Raw genomic sequence first — 24,751 nt, 5'->3', positions numbered from 1 at the left:
GTTCAGAAAATTGGCAGGATAGAAGATCAACATGCAAAAATCAGTAATGTTTCTGTACACTAGTAATGAGCAATCTGAGGAGGAAATCAAGAAAAAATTCCATCTACAATCGCAACCAAAAGAATAAAAATCTCAGAATAAATTTAATCAAGGACATAAAGGACCTATACACAGAAATCATCCCGTAAGTTTTGATATCTTGTGTTCTCATTTTCATTCATCTCAAGATATTTATTGATTTCCCCTGAAATTTCTTCTTTTACCCTCTGCTTGTTTTAGGGAGTGTTATTTAACTTCCATATATTTGTAGATTTTCAAGTTCTCTACCTGTTATTGATTTCCAACTTCATTCATTCCTCCTGGGAGGAACAGAATACCACAAAATCTGCGGGATGCTACTGCCCACAGAACTTGCTTTCCTCTTACCTGGAAGGTAGAAATTTTGCAAGAATTCTATGCATGACTATGGCGGATATCAGTGGAATTGCATGGGAAGCATTCAAAGGAGAAAACTTGATGTAGTCCCAATCACGAAGAAAGAGACATGAGATAGCCCCAACCAAGACCCCCATGTGATAAGAGAAGGCAGCTGAATTTTTCCAGGCCTCTGAGAAGCATTCTTAGAGAAAGCAAATTATCAAATCAAAAAACCTGAAGAATTGTCAAGACAAAATTGACTGTGGTGAAAGTTCACAACAGTAGAAAGTCTATTAAAGGCTAGAGGCCAGGAGAGATCCCACAAGCCTGAGTTCATGCTGTATTATAGAGGAGATGACAGGTGGGAATCAAAGAAAACAATGTGTATTTTATCCCATGCTGGCAAGGAGAGAAGACAACCCACACCAAAGCTTGCTATAAAGTTGAAATTACATGAAAGACCCTTCCAAAATCAGATGCCACCAAGGAAGGACTGAAAAGGAGAGTACTGAGTTGACAGAGTTTAGACCAGAATTGAAAAGAATAGTTGACATACATAAATTATCACAATGATGTTATTGCTTGGAATGCTCTTTTTAAATACAATTTTATTAATATATATTCACATACCATACCATCATCCAAAGTGTACAATGAAATGTTTACAGTATCATATAGTTATGTATTCATTACCACATTTTTTGAACATTTTCATTGCTCAAAAAAATAAATAAAAATGAGAATAAAAATAAAAGTAAAAAATAATACTGAAAACATCCCATACACTTCAACCCCCCTATTATTCATTTACTTTTTGTCCCCATTTTTTATTCATCTGTCCATACACTGGACAAAGTGAGTGTGAGCCACAAGACTTTCACAATCACACAGTCACGTCACAACATATAAGTTATATAGTAACACAATTGTCTTCAAGAATCAAGGCTTCTGGAATACAGTTCAACAGTTGCTTGGGATATTTTTTCTGTTTTAGTATAATCTCTTTCTTATGTAAGAAAAGACTGGATTGTTTTCATCTTAGGAAATCCTTTAAGAGCAAAATTGATCCACAAAGTCAGAAGGGGTCCATCCACAGATTGACCACACACTGAGGCTCATATTTATTTATCCAGCAACTATTTGCTAAGGATGTAGCTTGTCAGGGGTCTTTTCACCCCTCAAGATGAGGCACAGTTTGGCATATAATCTTCAGTGAGACTCCATCTGGCACTGAGATGAATCTGGGGGGTGTCCTGTAATTCTAATCAAGAAGAGGTGGGTTCGGAGAAGTCCCTTATCTCACCACACCAACCAGCAAAATTTACCTCTAATTATTTCATGTACTCTCTAACAGAAACCTACGTATAATTCGCTGCATTTTCTGTAATATTTCTAGATGCCACTTTTTGTGTAGTTGTGCTTTTTCCAGAAGGCAAAGCAAGAATTTCTTCTCCATTTCACACTCTCAGTCTCTGTAGCTTTCAGATCTCTGAAGGCTCTGTTTTTCATCAGGCAAACCATCCGGAGTTGTTTTCCAGCAGAAGGTCATGGATGAGATATTCCTGCTTTAGCCAGTAAAACACCTTTTATGAGGACTCTCACCCTCTTTATTCATTTAATTTATTTTAACTTTATCATTAACATTACAATGAGGTGTAATACATGTTATGCTTTCCTATCTTTTTTTTTTTTTTCCTGTTGGTATTTGGTGTGTGCTCCTAAAGCTGACTTTGGCAGTGTTCTTCCTTATCCTCAAAGGTGGCCCTTCCTCTTGCAGGAGTTCTGGCCCAGGTTTGGGTGGGTTGGAGGAGTCCCTGTTTCTGTGACATTACACACCTGTCTGTTTTGGGTTCTGTAGAGGGAAATGGAGATTGTTTCACAGCACACACTCTGGGTCACCTTGGCATCTGTCACTTATCCTGACAAGATCCTCCATGCTCCAGCATCTGAGCAGTGCCCGGCCCATAGCACACACTTAATCAATGTTTGCTGAATGAATGTGTTCACCTTAGGATTTTAGTAAACATATTCATGTTTTGACTCTTCCTAAATGGAAATTGTCATGTAACTGATATTCAGCAATTATTCTGAAAGTACTTAAGAAAAATAAAATGAATGATTCATATGGTATGTAAGTTTTAAGTAGAATTTTTCTGAGGGGAATATAGTTACATGACCTATTAAAAGTTTAGGGTCTATTACATTGAAACAACATGTATTTATTTTTTTAATTGGTCTTTTATTGAGAAAATATTTAAAATTGAGTATCAATGGGCCTCAGGCAGCTACATTGTTCTTCAGGTCAATTAAAGTTTGTAAGTTCAATTATTTATGCTGGATTTCACTTTTTGGGATATGGAGATTCTCAGTTTTGCCATCAAATCTCACATACTGCAGTTTAAGTTTTAAAACTATCATCTAATTATACTTTGGGAATGAAAGGAAAATGTGATTTTCTCCTATATGTATTTATATATATATTTTTTTTGGTAAAAGGCCTTAGAAACATTAAAATATATATTTCAAGGAGGACATTTCTTCATGTTCTCTTTCTATTTTCTTTTTCCATTTGCAAATGGAGGTAAACAAGAGGAGGAGGAATATATATGCCAAAAGAGTCAAAAAACTTTATCTCAAGATGAGCTTTATTCAAAGGTAAAGAAGAATGCTTTGTAGTTCCTGATAAATAAAGTCAACTAAAAATATGGATTGATTAGAAACGATAGAATCTGGGAAGGTTGAGGAAAATGATGTGGCAATTGAAAGATGCATGTAACATCAATAATGGCACAACTGGTTTAACCTGGTTCTCTACACTGGTAAGAGTTGACAGTAATTTTATCTTTAGGTATCAGCCGACACAAGCTTTGCAATGGTTACCAGCTAATAACTGAGATTTCCCATCCCTTTGTTAAACAAGTACCTATTGTAAAACATTTAACATCTCTTCATTCTTCTTCCTGAGAACAGATTATATTCTCCTTCAGATGGACTGATTTTCTCAAGAGGGCAGCATTAGAGGTTGTTTGTTCATTTCCTGTAAAAGTGGACATGTGAAGAATCGTGTAGTTGTATTGTTGACAGCGAGCTCAAGTACATTTTCATTGCCCTGTCTGTGTTTACAGTGATGACTCCAAAATAGGGTGAATGTTCCAGAGCTCTTTTGTGAGAAATTCTTGTAAGAATATGAAGTTGCCTTCTTTGACTGCTAACTTCATGCCCACTTCCAGTTGACGATCACTCATAGAATTTTACTTATGTTTCTCTCATGCCATATATCATCACTTGTCTTGCATTAAACTGCTATGGACACATTTATCATCTTTCCACTGGGATGTAGACCACTTAAGGGAAACTTTGCATCCTTCAAACCTCCAAGTATAGTGCTTTGCACTTGAAATATATTCAGAAATACGACTAGTACAACAATCAAGACATTTTGGAGAGGTGTTGGAATGCAACTGTTAAAACATATGGCTCTGGAGTTAGAGTACTTTGCTTTAAATCTTGGTTGTGCACTTTGTAGGTGGTTTGACCTTGGATTGATCACTTCTCTGAGCTAAAATATCCTCATCTGGAAAATGCTAATACTAAGAGTACAAAACTTCTAGAGCTATTGTACAAATTAAAATAAGATAAAATAGAAAAGAATTCAGAATCACACCTGAAATATAGTAAGCACTCAATAAATGCTAGTTAATTAATACCATACATTGCTTTTAAAGCAAATTGAAACATATTTGTGGTACCAAAAAAAATGTAAGCAAATCAAATAATTTTTTTGGTGTTTTAGGGAAAAATATGTGTTTCTGGCAATATTGTGGGGAATATGTTCAGAGAAACCACTAAGAATGCAAGGTGAAATCTAAAGCACATCTCTTTTTTTTTTTCATGACTGATCCAGTGAGAAACCAAAGAAATTCCCCAGAAGAAAGAAATGGCAAGAGAACATGAACCTAAGAGCATATGGGGCTGGGTGCAATATTTCACTAGGATGAGTCTACTAATTCCTAGTGGTGTAAGTTTTGGATTATACTGGGTATGAAAGTAAATGGCAGGAGAAAAAGAATATGTGAGGTTGGATTAAAACAACCTCATACCCTACATAAAGCAGGGACTTCCAAAGGTGACACTGCCAGAGCAAATGAGGCAAAAACCTATCCCACAGAATGAGATAGTGACATACATACTTCTCTTACCCTTAGACTGAGAGGGGTAGAGAAAAGCTGAAAAAGTGTCCCCTGAAAATTCTTAACCTTAAATTTGTACTCATGTAGATTTGTAGCCTAAATCCTATTACCCTTATGGCCTGCCAAAACTTCAAGTCAAAAATTTGTTTAAAGGGTTTCTGGGTTGGTATTGTCTCCAAGGCAACTTAAAGAAATAAGATAATTCATTTCTGAAGGAACATATTTTAAACTTAGGCTTCAATGATTCCATCAGGTAGGGTTCAAAGAAACATGAACTCACTGCAAAAATGACTGAACAAACCAATAAGCAAAGTACCATGGAAAAGGTCAGCAAAAACATCGAACTGTAGAATCCTATCTGTAAATCTACAGATATTTAAATTACCAAAGAATAATTGTAAATAAGCATATTTGATATGTTCAAATAAGGTTGATATTGAAAGTATGATGAAGGAAAAGAGAATATCAGCTAGGGAAAAGAACAAATTGGAACCTCAAAAAAACCCTTAAAATATTATGATTGAAATTAGAAACTGTGAAACCAGGGTGAGATAGTGAGGAATCATGACTAAAATTGAAGATTAAGTACAGAACCTGCTTATCAGGATTTCTTCCTCTCCCATATCTAAAATTCTCTCTGAGGTCATTTTACTGGCAGCCAAACTTAGCTGCACATGAGAGACTGGAGCATGGATAGAAACATCTTTCCCCTGAATGGCCCCTGAGACACTAGGATAAAAATCTCCTTCCCTGTAATAATTGTTATGTGGATGAAGAGTCCTCAGAAACAAATAAAATGTGACAGGTTCCTCAAAAGGAAGATAAGATGAGGCCTGCTGGCATATTTCTACCATATATAAACAGTCTCATAGACAATCATTCAGAATAGGCCACTTTTATCCCTGTGACTGTCCCCACTGCCCTTTGTTCTCATCCTGTAAATTTCCCTTAGTTCCTGGATTGGGGACACAGATTTGAGCTTGCCTCCCATCTCCTTGAAGGTTGATCTTGCAATATAACCCTTTCTTTTCTCACAATACTATTGTCATTGTACTGTCTTTTTTTGTGAGCCCATTGCTTGGTAACAACTCAATGGATGGAATGAATATCTCAATTTATGATAGAATGAGTTAATTGTGAGAAAGATTTGCAAAAATTAAATAGAATACCCTAGAGAAATACCCAAAATGGATGTTTCAGTAATGTGGAGGATAGAGTGAGAAAATCCAACATACATCTAATTGGGGTTAAGGGATACATGACAGAAAAAATGAGGCAATTTTCAGAATACTCTTTGTGCTTGGCATTTAACACACGAGGCCTAATAAAACCATACCGAACAAATGGACAGGAGAGAAAGCTGTGCACATCTTCATGATATCAAGGAGAAATATGTAATGGAACTACTCATTAAATCTTTTCATGTTCAATGTTGCTGCTGCTGCTGAAGTTGATTATGATGATGGATGCAATCTTCTGGTCTCTTCCCACAAGAGTCTCCCTTCATTTGGTCCCATCATGGGCAGAAACACCACTAAGTCTGGGATGATAAATACATTGCCTGTCTCCTAATTTATTCCCTCCATACTGGTAGCAGACAGCTTGACTTTCTTTTCAGTTAGTCTCCTCATTACTTCAGAATCCTTCTTAAAACAGTGCACCAGGGTGCAGTGACTAATCTGCTTTAGGGAAATGAAATCTTTGAAATTCTTTTCCTCTATAGGGCCTTATGCTTCATGAGGATTTTCTTTTACTTCATTTTTTGAACAAGGTGGCTTGGAAATGATTGGGGAAAAGGAAGGTGTTTTGGATAGCTAATTTGACAAATATCTTTGTTTATATATTTTACTTCATTATTGTCTCAGCTTTTACCTACAAACATCTATGAGACTTCTACTTTATACCCTTATATACAAATCCCAGGCTATTTTTTGGCAACCATTTTCAGTTTTTTAAGACTATGTATGATTTTCTTTCTAATGTGGGTCCTTCTCAAAATGATGTATTTTGTGGGGAACGTGGTATGATGCTATACAATCTTGAATGGGGCACATTGTGTCTTATGCCAAAATACTCACTTGGTTAGTTACCATTTAGCTTGAATAGTTAGTTCTTTGCATTCCCTGGCCTGATGCCAATGTGATGGAGAAAAAAGATCTCCAATGTAGCAGCTCTGAGTCTGCCCCAGGACTCAGGAATGAAGAATGTTGAAGTTTGTCTAATGGGACAGGATTTAGACTGCAGAGTTCTGAACACTCTAGAAATTCCAATGCCATAAGACTGAGAAGAGTTTGCAGAGAAACCACAACCAGGGATAACATGGAGATTTAAATTCTAATGATAAGAATTTATTTTTTTTCTAACGAAGAAGTATTTTTGACATACCAGGGTTTATGGACCAGACTTCATACCTATTTTCTGATCATTTCTCCAACATTTTATTCTTCATATAATTCTATTGCAAAGATTTGATTTTTTTCCACTCTCAAGTAAAGTAGATAGGTAAGAAAATACACAAATAGAATATGGAGCATTTTGACACCTGACATTCCTTCCAGTCTAGGCAGTGATCTATCTTGAATCTCACAAAGTATGATTTGTGGAACATAAATGGTCTTACTCACCAAACACATAACACTGTGCCTAAATGTCATATTCTTGTTATTATTTCTTCAAACATGTCTTAAGGAGCTGTTCATTGAACAGATTAAAAAAATTACAATACTTTTCAGGGGGAATGGATAAGTTCTGTAATATTAGCAAGGGCTAATCAAATAATTAACTCATTGTCTCCACTCCACTCCTTTCCTAATAGATATGTTTGTCTGAAACAAATGAGACCAAGTATGGTTTCTTATCTAAAATATATCTGTATTCCTGGAAATAGAAGGTACTTGAATCTGCTTCAAAAATTAGTATTTGTGTGAGTGATATTGGATATTTTACATGAAAGCTTAGAAAAGCAGCAATATGTGAGCAAGAAATCCAGATCAGAAAACAAAAATTTTACGTACTATTAACAGAGTGCTTACCATATACCACATACTCTAATAAGCCTTATCCATACTAATTCTTTCTAAAGTGCTGCCCCCAAAAGTCCCTTTAGCTGAAAGGGGCTTGGAGATGTGATGTTGCTCAAGATCACAAAACTAGCAAGTGTTAGAGCCAGAATTCAAACTAGATTGGCTTATTCCAAAGTCCACCATGGAAACTGCATTGTTGTGCCTTTGTCATAAATTAGCCTTATAGAATTCCTTGGTGCCTCAATTTCCTCATTTATGCACAGGAAATAATGTCCTATCTCCTATACAGGCTGCTGTGATGAGTGAAACAAGTAAGGTATTTGAAAACAGGGTTTTATGTACTCATCTAAAATCACCATGTTTTGTAAACAGTGAAATGTACATATATCTATATATATAATTTAATATCAAGCTCCATTACTAGCTAGAGGTGTCATCCCAAGCAAATCCCTTAGCTTCTCTAGCTTTGGTTTCCTCAACTGAAAATTGACTAGACTATCTGTAGGTCCTTTCCAGCTCAAATGGCTTCAAAAACAAAAAATAAAAGCCTGCAGTCATGAGATCACAATAGGAGCAAGGGGAAGTGAGTGAAGAATCCAGCAGGGACAAGGCAAAGTGGGGCATGAAACCTGTAGGGAGAAAAGCTCCATGACAACCATGACACCAGAAAGCAATTACCTGGGGAGTCTGCTCCCTCTAATTGCCTTTTCTCCTTCACCTCTGCCCTTATCCACACATTTAAGAGGATATTCCATTGTGTGAATCTCTCTTGCTATAGTGGACAGCTGTTTTCATGGCCATAAGGGCAGATAATGGGGTGCAATAAGGCCTCCTGGAAAATTCCTATGAAAAAGACATAAGAAATTATAACTTGGAAAAAATCCTGTAGGATCTGGATCAAATTCAGAGGGCAGGATCTTATGAGGCCAGTGGATTCTGTGCTGTCTCAACATCTGAGTAGCTCTTCCACTAGGACCTACGTGGAACAAGTCATGGCCCCTGACTCCCTTTCAACTATTTTTGTGGAGCCCTAACTTCCCACACACTCTACTTATGAATCTTCCTCTTTTTCTATTAACTGCCTTAACCAAATTCTTGAAGAAATTTTTTAGCTTTCTAAATTTTGATGAAAAGAATAATCCCAAAGAGAAAAGTAAGTAATATCCTGACATGGGTTGGGGGTTTGGATTCTACTTCTGCAATTTCTTAAGGATGTGACCTTGAACTTTGTTACCTTCTCTTTCTAACCTTGTAAAGTGGGGAATGGGAGCATATTGAAATAAATGAGACTATGCCTGTCATATCAAAAAATTTATACTAATTCAAAAACAATAATTTACTGCATTTAAAGAGACTTTCCTGATACCAAAAAATGCATGTTGATATTTGTCAGCTTTCTCCACTCCAAGGATTCTTTTAATTTTGCTCGTGAGTATTTTGTTTTTGAAATAATAATTTGACTTCCATTTAAGTACATAGCATTGATTCCAAATTTCTGTGTTGAGATAAACCTAATCATGGTTCACATAATGTTATATAATGATATAATAATGTACTCATGTATGAGAAAATCCTAACATTAAAAAAAAAATGTTTCCCAAATTCATCTATTCCAATGCTTCTTTTAATTGTATTTTTGCTTTCAAAGATTTTTTTTCTGAAATAGTAATAATTTGATTTCCATTTAAGAACACAGCATTGACTCATAATTTCTGTGTAGTAAGAGCAAATTGAGTCACTGCTGAGATGTTATATAATGACATAACAAGTACACATGTGTGATTCCACTAGTTCATTTCTCAGTTTTCATAGTCCCTCCAGTGTCATGTTGGAAGACTCTGAGGATCTGGAGAAAATAGGCTGGGGGACACAGATATCAGAGATGCCCACTCCAAGTAGAGGTAGTTTTGATCCAACTGTCCCTTGTTACCTTCCTTTACTTAACATTGTTCTTATTCATTAAGAAACATTCCCTGGTTTCTTGATGCTCATTTTATACCTGGCACAACCTAGGACACTGAGAATGTCCTTATTACATCAGCTGTGCAAGAGATTTTGATTACCTACATCCATATGGTAAAATCTCCAATCACTATTTATTTTTCACCTTTTCTTCTCCAAGTTGTATGGTAAAACGTGCAAAGGGGTTAATCAAAGAGAGTTAGTGTATACTCTTTCCTTTTACCTCCTGTCTACCAAATTTTAACAGAAAGCTTTAGGATAATTGTATCATGAATAAGAAAAACAATGCCCAAGTCCTCATCTTCTGTGTAGAGTAGATTGCACAGACTACATTTAATTTTAGCTGCCTCTCTCGCTGAATTTCATTAATAAATGAAGAACTTTAGTGCAACTGATTGGTCAACAATTTGACTTCTTCTTAATGATTTGGCTAATTATTGTGGTGTTTTGGGAATAATGTCTGGGAGAACTTATATGTTCATGGAATTTAACTCATCTTGGTTAACTTATCTGAGGACTTATTTTGGCAGTATTGCATTCTTAGTGTAAACAGAGGAAATGATTTCCAAAATTCCTAACTGGAATTGAAATGATACAGAAATGAGCTATTCATTTCACATCCAAATGTGTGTGAAGGAAGGATTTATTAATGCATAAAATATATATTTTTTTTAGTTTTACACAAACTAGTTTTCAGTTTCTTACCACTAAATAGTAAAACATCTCAACTAATCCACAAGTTGTATATAGTCAGTTTCAACAGCTTGAGGGTTCTTAATGGTGGTGATTAAAATGTGCATCCCTACAGGGTGGTAGACAGAACAATATAAACTACAAATAAATGCGGTAATTCATTAACAATATTCCTCAGTCTAAACTTAGAGTTCATCAAATTTAGGAAATCTCTTTATGATGAGCTCTTTGATGATTCAATAATAGTTCATCCTTTTTCCTCTTTCTCAGAGAAGAATGATGATGGGAAAGTTAATTATTAACATTTATTGGGTTCTTATTGTTTTAAACCCTTTATGTCTCTTAATCCCTGCAACAACCCTAGAGGTTACCCTAGAGGTAGTAACTATTAGTAACCAAAAGAATAAAAATCTCAGAATAAATTTAATCAAGGACATAAAGGACCTATACACAGAAATCATCCCGTAAGTTTTGATATCTTGTGTTCTCATTTTCATTCATCTCAAGATATTTATTGATTTCCCCTGAAATTTCTTCTTTTACCCTCTGCTTGTTTTAGGGAGTGTTATTTAACTTCCATATATTTGTAGATTTTCAAGTTCTCTACCTGTTATTGATTTCCAACTTCATTCATTCCTCCTGGGAGGAACAGAATACCACAAAATCTGCGGGATGCTACTGCCCACAGAACTTGCTTTCCTCTTACCTGGAAGGTAGAAATTTTGCAAGAATTCTATGCATGACTATGGCGGATATCAGTGGAATTGCATGGGAAGCATTCAAAGGAGAAAACTTGATGTAGTCCCAATCACGAAGAAAGAGACATGAGATAGCCCCAACCAAGACCCCCATGTGATAAGAGAAGGCAGCTGAATTTTTCCAGGCCTCTGAGAAGCATTCTTAGAGAAAGCAAATTATCAAATCAAAAAACCTGAAGAATTGTCAAGACAAAATTGACTGTGGTGAAAGTTCACAACAGTAGAAAGTCTATTAAAGGCTAGAGGCCAGGAGAGATCCCACAAGCCTGAGTTCATGCTGTATTATAGAGGAGATGACAGGTGGGAATCAAAGAAAACAATGTGTATTTTATCCCATGCTGGCAAGGAGAGAAGACAACCCACACCAAAGCTTGCTATAAAGTTGAAATTACATGAAAGACCCTTCCAAAATCAGATGCCACCAAGGAAGGACTGAAAAGGAGAGTACTGAGTTGACAGAGTTTAGACCAGAATTGAAAAGAATAGTTGACATACATAAATTATCACAATGATGTTATTGCTTGGAATGCTCTTTTTAAATACAATTTTATTAATATATATTCACATACCATACCATCATCCAAAGTGTACAATGAAATGTTTACAGTATCATATAGTTATGTATTCATTACCACATTTTTTGAACATTTTCATTGCTCAAAAAAATAAATAAAAATGAGAATAAAAATAAAAGTAAAAAATAATACTGAAAACATCCCATACACTTCAACCCCCCTATTATTCATTTACTTTTTGTCCCCATTTTTTATTCATCTGTCCATACACTGGACAAAGTGAGTGTGAGCCACAAGACTTTCACAATCACACAGTCACGTCACAACATATAAGTTATATAGTAACACAATTGTCTTCAAGAATCAAGGCTTCTGGAATACAGTTCAACAGTTGCTTGGGATATTTTTTCTGTTTTAGTATAATCTCTTTCTTATGTAAGAAAAGACTGGATTGTTTTCATCTTAGGAAATCCTTTAAGAGCAAAATTGATCCACAAAGTCAGAAGGGGTCCATCCACAGATTGACCACACACTGAGGCTCATATTTATTTATCCAGCAACTATTTGCTAAGGATGTAGCTTGTCAGGGGTCTTTTCACCCCTCAAGATGAGGCACAGTTTGGCATATAATCTTCAGTGAGACTCCATCTGGCACTGAGATGAATCTGGGGGGTGTCCTGTAATTCTAATCAAGAAGAGGTGGGTTCGGAGAAGTCCCTTATCTCACCACACCAACCAGCAAAATTTACCTCTAATTATTTCATGTACTCTCTAACAGAAACCTACGTATAATTCGCTGCATTTTCTGTAATATTTCTAGATGCCACTTTTTGTGTAGTTGTGCTTTTTCCAGAAGGCAAAGCAAGAATTTCTTCTCCATTTCACACTCTCAGTCTCTGTAGCTTTCAGATCTCTGAAGGCTCTGTTTTTCATCAGGCAAACCATCCGGAGTTGTTTTCCAGCAGAAGGTCATGGATGAGATATTCCTGCTTTAGCCAGTAAAACACCTTTTATGAGGACTCTCACCCTCTTTATTCATTTAATTTATTTTAACTTTATCATTAACATTACAATGAGGTGTAATACATGTTATGCTTTCCTATCTTTTTTTTTTTTTTTCCTGTTGGTATTTGGTGTGTGCTCCTAAAGCTGACTTTGGCAGTGTTCTTCCTTATCCTCAAAGGTGGCCCTTCCTCTTGCAGGAGTTCTGGCCCAGGTTTGGGTGGGTTGGAGGAGTCCCTGTTTCTGTGACATTACACACCTGTCTGTTTTGGGTTCTGTAGAGGGAAATGGAGATTGTTTCACAGCACACACTCTGGGTCACCTTGGCATCTGTCACTTATCCTGACAAGATCCTCCATGCTCCAGCATCTGAGCAGTGCCCGGCCCATAGCACACACTTAATCAATGTTTGCTGAATGAATGTGTTCACCTTAGGATTTTAGTAAACATATTCATGTTTTGACTCTTCCTAAATGGAAATTGTCATGTAACTGATATTCAGCAATTATTCTGAAAGTACTTAAGAAAAATAAAATGAATGATTCATATGGTATGTAAGTTTTAAGTAGAATTTTTCTGAGGGGAATATAGTTACATGACCTATTAAAAGTTTAGGGTCTATTACATTGAAACAACATGTATTTATTTTTTTAATTGGTCTTTTATTGAGAAAATATTTAAAATTGAGTATCAATGGGCCTCAGGCAGCTACATTGTTCTTCAGGTCAATTAAAGTTTGTAAGTTCAATTATTTATGCTGGATTTCACTTTTTGGGATATGGAGATTCTCAGTTTTGCCATCAAATCTCACATACTGCAGTTTAAGTTTTAAAACTATCATCTAATTATACTTTGGGAATGAAAGGAAAATGTGATTTTCTCCTATATGTATTTATATATATATTTTTTTTGGTAAAAGGCCTTAGAAACATTAAAATATATATTTCAAGGAGGACATTTCTTCATGTTCTCTTTCTATTTTCTTTTTCCATTTGCAAATGGAGGTAAACAAGAGGAGGAGGAATATATATGCCAAAAGAGTCAAAAAACTTTATCTCAAGATGAGCTTTATTCAAAGGTAAAGAAGAATGCTTTGTAGTTCCTGATAAATAAAGTCAACTAAAAATATGGATTGATTAGAAACGATAGAATCTGGGAAGGTTGAGGAAAATGATGTGGCAATTGAAAGATGCATGTAACATCAATAATGGCACAACTGGTTTAACCTGGTTCTCTACACTGGTAAGAGTTGACAGTAATTTTATCTTTAGGTATCAGCCGACACAAGCTTTGCAATGGTTACCAGCTAATAACTGAGATTTCCCATCCCTTTGTTAAACAAGTACCTATTGTAAAACATTTAACATCTCTTCATTCTTCTTCCTGAGAACAGATTATATTCTCCTTCAGATGGACTGATTTTCTCAAGAGGGCAGCATTAGAGGTTGTTTGTTCATTTCCTGTAAAAGTGGACATGTGAAGAATCGTGTAGTTGTATTGTTGACAGCGAGCTCAAGTACATTTTCATTGCCCTGTCTGTGTTTACAGTGATGACTCCAAAATAGGGTGAATGTTCCAGAGCTCTTTTGTGAGAAATTCTTGTAAGAATATGAAGTTGCCTTCTTTGACTGCTAACTTCATGCCCACTTCCAGTTGACGATCACTCATAGAATTTTACTTATGTTTCTCTCATGCCATATATCATCACTTGTCTTGCATTAAACTGCTATGGACACATTTATCATCTTTCCACTGGGATGTAGACCACTTAAGGGAAACTTTGCATCCTTCAAACCTCCAAGTATAGTGCTTTGCACTTGAAATATATTCAGAAATACGACTAGTACAACAATCAAGACATTTTGGAGAGGTGTTGGAATGCAACTGTTAAAACATATGGCTCTGGAGTTAGAGTACTTTGCTTTAAATCTTGGTTGTGCACTTTGTAGGTGGTTTGACCTTGGATTGATCACTTCTCTGAGCTAAAATATCCTCATCTGGAAAATGCTAATACTAAGAGTACAAAACTTCTAGAGCTATTGTACAAATTAAAATAAGATAAAATAGAAAAGAATTCAGAATCACACCTGAAATATAGTAAGCACTCAATAAATGCTAGTTAATTAATACCATACATTGCTTTTAAAGCAAATTGAAACATATTTGTGGTACCAAAAAAAATGTAAGCAAATCAAATAATTTTTTTGGTGTTTTAGGGAAAAATATGTGTTTCTGGCAATATTGTGGGGAATATGTTCAGAGAAACCACTAAGAATGCAAGGTGAAATCTAAAGCACATCTCTTTTTTTTTTTCATGACTGATCCAGTGAGAAACCAAAGAAATTCCCCAGAAGAAAGAAATGGCAAGAGAACATGAACCTAAGAGCATATGGGGCTGGGTGCAATATTTCACTAGGATGAGTCTACTAATTCCTAGTGGTGTAAGTTTTGGATTATACTGGGTATGAAAGTAAATGGCAGGAGAAAAAGAATATGTGAGGTTGGATTAAAACAACCTCATACCCTACATAAAGCAGGGACTTCCAAAGGTGACACTGCCAGAGCAAATGAGGCAAAAACCTATCCCACAGAATGAGATAGTGACATACATACTTCTCTTACCCTTAGACTGAGAGGGGTAGAGAAAAGCTGAAAAAGTGTCCCCTGAAAATTCTTAACCTTAAATTTGTACTCATGTAGATTTGTAGCCTAAATCCTATTACCCTTATGGCCTGCCAAAACTTCAAGTCAAAAATTTGTTTAAAGGGTTTCTGGGTTGGTATTGTCTCCAAGGCAACTTAAAGAAATAAGATAATTCATTTCTGAAGGAACATATTTTAAACTTAGGCTTCAATGATTCCATCAGGTAGGGTTCAAAGAAACATGAACTCACTGCAAAAATGACTGAACAAACCAATAAGCAAAGTACCATGGAAAAGGTCAGCAAAAACATCGAACTGTAGAATCCTATCTGTAAATCTACAGATATTTAAATTACCAAAGAATAATTGTAAATAAGCATATTTGATATGTTCAAATAAGGTTGATATTGAAAGTATGATGAAGGAAAAGAGAATATCAGCTAGGGAAAAGAACAAATTGGAACCTCAAAAAAACCCTTAAAATATTATGATTGAAATTAGAAACTGTGAAACCAGGGTGAGATAGTGAGGAATCATGACTAAAATTGAAGATTAAGTACAGAACCTGCTTATCAGGATTTCTTCCTCTCCCATATCTAAAATTCTCTCTGAGGTCATTTTACTGGCAGCCAAACTTAGCTGCACATGAGAGACTGGAGCATGGATAGAAACATCTTTCCCCTGAATGGCCCCTGAGACACTAGGATAAAAATCTCCTTCCCTGTAATAATTGTTATGTGGATGAAGAGTCCTCAGAAACAAATAAAATGTGAGGGGTTCCTCAAAAGGAAGATAAGATGTGGCCTGCTGGCATATTTCTACAATATATAAACAGTCTCATAGACAATCATTCAGAATAGGCCACTTTTATCCCTGTGACTGTCCCCACTGCCCTTTGTTTTCATCCTATAAATTTCCCTTAGTTCTTGGATTGGGGACACAGACTTGAGCTTGCCTCCCATCTCCTTGAAGGTTGATCTTGCAATATAACCCTTTCTTTTCTCACAATACTATTGTCATTGTACTGTCTTTTTTTGTGAGCCCATTGCTTGGTAACAACTCAATGGATGGAATGAATATCTCAATTTATGATAGAATGAGTTAATTGTGAGAAAGATTTGCAAAAATTAAATAGAATACCCTAGAGAAATACCCAAAATGGATGTTTCAGTAATGTGGAGGATAGAGTGAGAAAATCCAACATACATCTAATTGGGGTTAAGGGATACATGACAGAAAAAATGAGGCAATTTTCAGAATACTCTTTGTGCTTGGCATTTAACACACGAGGCCTAATAAAACCATACCGAACAAATGGACAGGAGAGAAAGCTGTGCACATCTTCATGATATCAAGGAGAAATATGTAATGGAACTACTCATTAAATCTTTTCATGTTCAATGTTGCTGCTGCTGCTGAAGTTGATTATGATGATGGATGCAATCTTCTGGTCTCTTCCCACAAGAGTCTCCCTTCATTTGGTCCCATCATGGGCAGAAACACCACTAAGTCTGGGATGATAAATACATTGCCTGTCTCCTAATTTATTCCCTCCATACTGGTAGCAGACAGCTTGACTTTCTTTTCAGTTAGTCTCCTCATTACTTCAGAATCCTTCTTAAAACAGTGCACCAGGGTGCAGTGACTAATCTGCTTTAGGGAAATGAAATCTTTGAAATTCTTTTCCTCTATAGGGCCTTATGCTTCATGAGGATTTTCTTTTACTTCATTTTTTGAACAAGGTGGCTTGGAAATGATTGGGGAAAAGGAAGGTGTTTTGGATAGCTAATTTGACAAATATCTTTGTTTATATATTTTACTTCATTATTGTCTCAGCTTTTACCTACAAACATCTATGAGACTTCTACTTTATACCCTTATATACAAATCCCAGGCTATTTTTTGGCAACCATTTTCAGTTTTTTAAGACTATGTATGATTTTCTTTCTAATGTGGGTCCTTCTCAAAATGATGTATTTTGTGGGGAACGTGGTATGATGCTATACAATCTTGAATGGGGCACATTGTGTCTTATGCCAAAATACTCACTTGGTTAGTTACCATTTAGCTTGAATAGTTAGTTCTTTGCATTCCCTGGCCTGATGCCAATGTGATGGAGAAAAAAGATCTCCAATGTAGCAGCTCTGAGTCTGCCCCAGGACTCAGGAATGAAGAATGTTGAAGTTTGTCTAATGGGACAGGATTTAGACTGCAGAGTTCTGAACACTCTAGAAATTCCAATGCCATAAGACTGAGAAGAGTTTGCAGAGAAACCACAACCAGGGATAACATGGAGATTTAAATTCTAATGATAAGAATTTATTTTTTTTCTAACGAAGAAGTATTTTTGACATACCAGGGTTTATGGACCAGACTTCATACCTATTTTCTGATCATTTCTCCAACATTTTATTCTTCATATAATTCTATTGCAAAGATTTGATTTTTTTCCACTCTCAAGTAAAGTAGATAGGTAAGAAAATACACAAATAGAATATGGAGCATTTTGACACCTGACATTCCTTCCAGTCTAGGCAGTGATCTATCTTGAATCTCACAAAGTATGATTTGTGGAACATAAATGGTCTTACTCACCAAACACATAACACTGTGCCTAAATGTCATATTCTTGTTATTATTTCTTCAAACATGTCTTAAGGAGCTGTTCATTGAACAGATTAAAAAAATTACAATACTTTTCAGGGGGAATGGATAAGTTCTGTAATATTAGCAAGGGCTAATCAAATAATTAACTCATTGTCTCCACTCCACTCCTTTCCTAATAGATATGTTTGTCTGAAACAAATGAGACCAAGTATGGTTTCTTATCTAAAATATATCTGTATTCCTGGAAATAGAAGGTACTTGAATCTGCTTCAAAAATTAGTATTTGTGTGAGTGATATTGGATATTTTACATGAAAGCTTAGAAAAGCAGCAATATGTGAGCAAGAAATCCAGATCAGAAAACAAAAATTTTACGTACTATTAACAGAGTGCTTACCATATACCACATACTCTAATAAGCCTTATCCATACTAATTCTTTCTAAAGTGCTGCCCCCAAAAGTCCCTTTAGCTGAAAGGGGCTTGGAGATGTGATGTTGCTCAAGATCACAAAACTAGCAAGTGTTAGAGCCAGAATTCAAACTAGATTGGCTTATTCCAAAGTCCACCATGGAAACTGCATTGTTGTGCCTTTGTCATAAATTAGCCTTATAGAATTCCTTGGTGCCTCAATTTCCTCATTTATGCACAGGAAATAATGTCCTATCTCCTATACAGGCTGCTGTGATGAGTGAAACAAGTAAGGTATTTGAAAACAGGGTTTTATGTACTCATCTAAAATCACCATGTTTTGTAAACAGTGAAATGTACATATATCTATATATATAATTTAATATCAAGCTCCATTACTAGCTAGAGGTGTCATCCCAAGCAAATCCCTTAGCTTCTCTAGCTTTGGTTTCCTCAACTGAAAATTGACTAGACTATCTGTAGGTCCTTTCCAGCTCAAATGGCTTCAAAAACAAAAAATAAAAGCCTGCAGTCATGAGATCACAATAGGAGCAAGGGGAAGTGAGTGAAGAATCCAGCAGGGACAAGGCAAAGTGGGGCATGAAACCTGTAGGGAGAAAAGCTCCATGACAACCATGACACCAGAAAGCAATTACCTGGGGAGTCTGCTCCCTCTAATTGCCTTTTCTCCTTCACCTCTGCCCTTATCCACACATTTAAGAGGATATTCCATTGTGTGAATCTCTCTTGCTATAGTGGACAGCTGTTTTCATGGCCATAAGGGCAGATAATGGGGTGCAATAAGGCCTCCTGGAAAATTCCTATGAAAAAGACATAAGAAATTATAACTTGGAAAAAATCCTGTAGGATCTGGATCAAATTCAGAGGGCAGGATCTTATGAGGCCAGTGGATTCTGTGCTGTCTCAACATCTGAGTAGCTCTTCCACTAGGACCTACGTGGAACAAGTCATGGCCCCTGACTCCCTTTCAACTATTTTTGTGGAGCCCTAACTTCCCACACACTCTACTTATGAATCTTCCTCTTTTTCTATTAACTGCCTTAACCAAATTCTTGAAGAAATTTTTTAGCTTTCTAAATTTTGATGAAAAGAATAATCCCAAAGAGAAAAGTAAGTAATATCCTGACATGGGTTGGGGGTTTGGATTCTACTTCTGCAATTTCTTAAGGATGTGACCTTGAACTTTGTTACCTTCTCTTTTTTAACCTGTAAAATGGGGAATGGGAGAATACTGAAATAAATGAGACTATGCCTGACATATCAAAAAAAATAATAAGCTAAATAAAAAACATTAATTTACTGCAGTTCAAAGGAATTTTCTAAGACCAAAAAATGCATGTCTATATTTGTCAGCTTTCTCCACTACAGGGACTCTTTTAATTTAATTTTTGCCCATGAGGATTTTGTTTTTGAAATAATAATTTGATTTCCATTTAAGTACATAGCATTGATTCCAAGTTTCTGTGTTGAAAGAGATAAACCTAGTCATTGTTCACATAATGTTATGTAATGATATAGTAATGTACTCATGTATGAGAAAATCCTAACATTAAAAAAAAAATGTTTCCCAAATTCATCTATTCCAATGCTTCTTTTAATTGTATTTTTGCTTTCAAAGATTTTTTTTCTGAAATAGTAATAATTTGATTTCCATTTAAGAACACAGCATTGACTCATAATTTCTGTGTAGTAAGAGCAAATTGAGTCACTGCTGAGATGTTATATAATGACATAACAAGTACACATGTGTGATTCCACTAGTTCATTTCTCAGTTTTCATAGTCCCTCCAGTGTCATGTTGGAAGACTCTGAGGATCTGGAGAAAATAGACTGGGGAACACAGATATCAGAGATGCCCACTCCAAGTAGAGGTAGTTTTGATCCAACTGTCCCTTGTTACCTTCCTTTACTTAACATTGTTCTTATTCATTAAGAAACATTCCCTGGTTTCTTGATGCTCATTTTATATCTGGCCCAACCTAGGAAAGTGAGAATGTTCTCATTAGATCAGCTGTGCAAGAGGTTTTGATTACCTACATCCACATGGTAAAATCTCCAATCATTATTTATTTGTTACCTTTTCTTCTCCAAATTGTGTGGTAAAACATGCAAAGGGGTTAATCAAAGAGAGTTAGTGTATACTCTTTCCTTTTACCTCCTGTATACCAAATTTTATCAGAAAGTTTTAGGATTATTGTATCATAAATAAGAAAAACAATGCCCAAGTCCTCATCTTCTGGGTAGAGTTGATTACATAGACTACATTTAATTATAGCTGCCTCTCTCACTGAATTTCATTAATAAATGAAGAACTTTAGTGCAACTGATAAGTCAACAGTTTGACTTCTGACCAATTTGTCTAATTATTGTGGTGTTTTGGGAATAATGTCTGGGAGAACTTATATGTTCATGGAATTTAACTCATCTTGGTTAACTTATCTGAGGACTTATTTTGGCAGTATTGCATTCTTAGTGTAAACAGAGGAAATGATTTCCAAAATTCCTAACTGGAATTGAAATGATACAGAAATGAGCTATTCATTTCACATCCAAATGTGTGTGAAGGAAGGATTTATTAATGCATAAAATATATATTTTTTTTAGTTTTACACAAACTAGTTTTCAGTTTCTTACCACTAAATAGTAAAACATCTCAACTAATCCACAAGTTGTATATAGTCAGTTTCAACAGCTTGAGGGTTCTTAATGGTGGTGATTAAAATGTGCATCCCTACAGGGTGGTAGACAGAACAATATAAACTACAAATAAATGCGGTAATTCATTAACAATATTCCTCAGTCTAAACTTAGAGTTCATCAAATTTAGGAAATCTCTTTATGATGAGCTCTTTGATGATTCAATAATAGTTCATCCTTTTTCCTCTTTCTCAGAGAAGAATGATGATGGGAAAGTTAATTATTAACATTTATTGGGTTCTTATTGTTTTAAACCCTTTATGTCTCTTAATCCCTGCAACAACCCTAGAGGTAGTAACTATTATTAGTCCCTTTTTATATCTGTGGCAACTGAAGCACACTGAAGATAATAACTTTCTCAACTGATACATCAAGTAAATAGAAGTCAGTACATTCTATTCTCCCTCTCTTTGTATGTCTCATCCTAGGCTCTAAGGATTTATAGAAAATTGGCAAAATACAGGAGAAAAATGAATCATCTCACCAATTGCTTTTAACATTTTCCATTTTAATTGCGTCAAATGATGTGTGTGTTTATAGAACCACTCTGGGCACTCAAGAGCAGTATATGAGAGTAACGATTGTTCATTAGTCACAGAACATTTTTACATTAATGACAGTTATACGTGTTTTAAAAATTTGCATCTTTTATTACCATTTCATCAATATATTTCTAATGCTTTTCATATGTGAGTTTTCTGCCATAACCAGGCTGTAACTTGTTATATAATTTTTTTTCTCTTATACTTTCTCTTGGTGGTGCTATATATCATAAATAGCTTTCCATCCAAAGATTACATAAATGCATATCTATTTTTTCTTATACATGAGCCATGTCTCTCACTGTTATGAAAGAATTTATGCTTTCCCCACTAGTGTAAAATCTTAACTTTTTCATACGCTAAATTTTTGCCAATCCTTGGAATTATTTCCTAATTTCTATGTGTTCTTTTGGCACATCTATTCTTACAATAATAATGAATTATATTAACTTATAATACCTTTTAAAAATTTATTCATTAGATCAATTTAGATTTACTGAAATCATATCTTTAATACCTGAAAGTTCATCTCTTCCATAATTATTAATCTTTTTCAAATTTTCTTGACTTTTATCACTGATTTTCTCTTTCATCTCCAGGAATGGCAGGTAGGAATGAAGCAAGTCTGACCAGTTCTGTCAATTATGAATCTGTTAGTGAGCAAAACCATATAGAATATATCTACAAAAAGTAAGATTATATCTCTGTATTATTTGGGAGATGAAATATTTACTTTGACCATTTCTGTATCACAATGCCTGTCATAGCTTCATGTTGGTTTTCCATGGACCCAATTTACCTGAACTCAGTCAAACAGAATGAAAAGTGCTTTGTGTTTTTTGGTATCTTTATAGACCTGCCTGGTTAGTTTTGTAGGAACATTAGTTCCAAATCTACCCCAGCCTAGAAGCAATAACAATCTGTCCACAGGAATGATGCTGTCTCAAGGATTTCCCCAAATTAATCCAGTGAACTCTGGCACCACCTGCATTTCTTTCCACAGGTAGAACTGTCAACCATGGGCATCTCTTAGCAACAAATGTAGCCAACAATGACTGGACAGTTATTATATACTGAACTGTGTGTTGAGCACATACATCATTTCCTCTGATAACTCTCCCATAACCTTGTAGATCAGGTGTTCTTCTTGGCCTCACTTTACTATGAGTAAATCTGGGTTTAGTGTGTTTAAGTCACTGAGACATCTTAAAAAAGTGAGTGGGTATCAGAACCAAAGTACTGAAGGCGAAACCCTTAACCACAGTACTGTGTTGTTTTCCATTATGCAAAATACCATAGCATTAACATGACATTTGGGGCCAATTGTGAACTGCACTGACTTCTATTTAGAATGTTTAGTATGAAGGCCCCCACAGAAGGCTGATTCTATAATTTTTTAAGGTGCTTTGTCTTGCCAAAATGTGATCAGAGTTACAAATTATGATGTATTTCAGGCCAGTTTGCAGAATAGTGTATTAAATACCTTTTTAGTAAAGTTTGAAACATTGTCATAAAGAGGGACAACAATTCTTCTTAAGAGTAGAGGAAGACACTTTAAAATCTCAGTGACAATATAGGATAGAATGTATATTTCAAAATTATTCTGAGAAGATGACACATATGTATTTTATTATATATGAGTGCAAATATAATGAATTCACAGAGGTTTTTAAGAGACTTAATCATGATATCTAACTTATGTATAATAGCATTTCTAACAGTACAGTTTTCTTAACTCCCACTTAGCTTTTTAAATATTGCTATTAATTCTCATGAGGCCACGTAAATTAATTTGGAACTTAAAGCACAGAGAAGCTACTTCTTGATGACTTTGAGGACAAAATGGGGTTCTTTTCACCAGAAGAGCATCAAAGTATTTATTTTCAAAGAACATTGAAGGAAAAGAGTGGTATATATGAAAATAATAATTATATCATTTTCCTGGTCAACAATGTAGTCCTTTGTATCCTTTCTGGTTTTAGAAACACCAAGGCAATGATTGGAGGAGGAAATATTATGGAGGTCTCCCACTTCATCCTCTTGGGATTCTCAGATTTTCCCAAGGTCCTAGCAGTGCTCTTTGTTACATCCCTGCTCACCTATGTTATGACTGTGACCTGGGAACTGTGCCTCATCGTCTTAATAAGGATGGATTCCCACCTCCACACACCCATGAACTTCTTCCTCAGTAACCTGTCCTTCATAGATATCTGCTGTGTTACCTCCACTGCCTCAAAGATGCTCTCCAACTTCCTCCAGAAGCAGCAAACTATCACCTTTGTGGGCTGCATTGTCCAGTACTTCATCTTTTCAACCATGGGAATGAGTGAATGTTGTCTCCTGACAGCCATGGCTTATGACCAATATGCTGCCATTTGTAAGCCACTGCTCTATTTATCCATCATGTCACCCAGCCTCTGTGGTCGGATGGCCCTGGGAGCCTGTATGGCTGGACTCTCTGGTTCTTTATCCCAACTGTGTGCCTTGCTTCAGCTCCACTTCTGTGGGCCAAATGTTATCAACCCCTTCTTCTGTGATATGCCCCAATTGTTAATTTTGTCCTGCACTGACACTTTGTTTGTAAAAGTTATGCTTGCTATATTAACAGTGACTTATGGAATAACAAATGTTTTCATCATCATGATATCCTACTGCTATATTATCATCTCCATCATGAAGATCACTTCAGCTAAAGGCAGGTCCAAGGCTTTTAATACCTGTGTCTCTCACCTGATGACCATTTCACTCTTTTATATATCAGGTGTCTCTGTCTATTTGAGTTCCAGCTCTAGTGGTTCCCTAAGCTTTGACAGATTTGCATCATTTTTTTACATTGTGGTGATTCTTATGTTAAATCCCTTGATCTACAGCCTGAGGAACAGGGACATCAAAGATGCTTTGAAGAATTTGCAGAAGAAGAGAGGGCACTGCTAAGTCACAGATTGTGATATGAGTGATAGATTTGGCAAGTCAGAATCAATCACTTTAACACACAATGATATGCACATGAATTGAAAGTAATGAAATTCATACTTTATATGCACAAAGGAGGCTTTATGTGATACAGATCATATGCCGTTGTGGATTAACAGCTGAGTTGATGCCATAGAAATATCATATCTTTAAGTCCTTGAAGTCATTATGTATCACTGTACATCAGAAGTGGTGACTACATTTATTAATCTTGCCACAAGTATTTGTGAAACATGAGGTTTAGAAGCCCTTTCTATTTGCTTCTGATTTATGGACCTTGTCATTCTCAGTCTTCTTCAT

General features: G+C 35.6%; 1 protein-coding gene across 1 annotated transcript; it reads left to right on the top strand.

Annotated features, from left to right (window-relative positions):
• The first annotated feature begins 23,473 nt into the window (after window positions 1–23,473).
• Window positions 23,474–24,412, top strand: LOC119538638 (olfactory receptor 5AN1-like). The gene has a single exon (XM_037841770.1). The coding sequence runs from the start codon at window positions 23,474–23,476 to the stop codon at window positions 24,410–24,412; it is 939 nt and encodes a 312-aa protein (XP_037697698.1).
• The last annotated feature ends 339 nt before the right edge of the window (window positions 24,413–24,751 follow it).

Source organism: Choloepus didactylus, chromosome 6 (genome assembly GCF_015220235.1).
Source record: "Choloepus didactylus isolate mChoDid1 chromosome 6, mChoDid1.pri, whole genome shotgun sequence".
NCBI classification, from domain to species: Eukaryota; Metazoa; Chordata; class Mammalia; order Pilosa; family Megalonychidae; genus Choloepus; species Choloepus didactylus.
This window is presented reverse-complemented; position numbering and strand designations above follow the sequence as displayed.

Bases quoted from the DNA above. Each gene is read 5' to 3' on its own strand.
- LOC119538638 (XM_037841770.1), top strand. From the start codon at position 23,474: ATGATTGGAGGAGGAAATATTATGGAGGTCTCCCACTTCATCCTCTTG.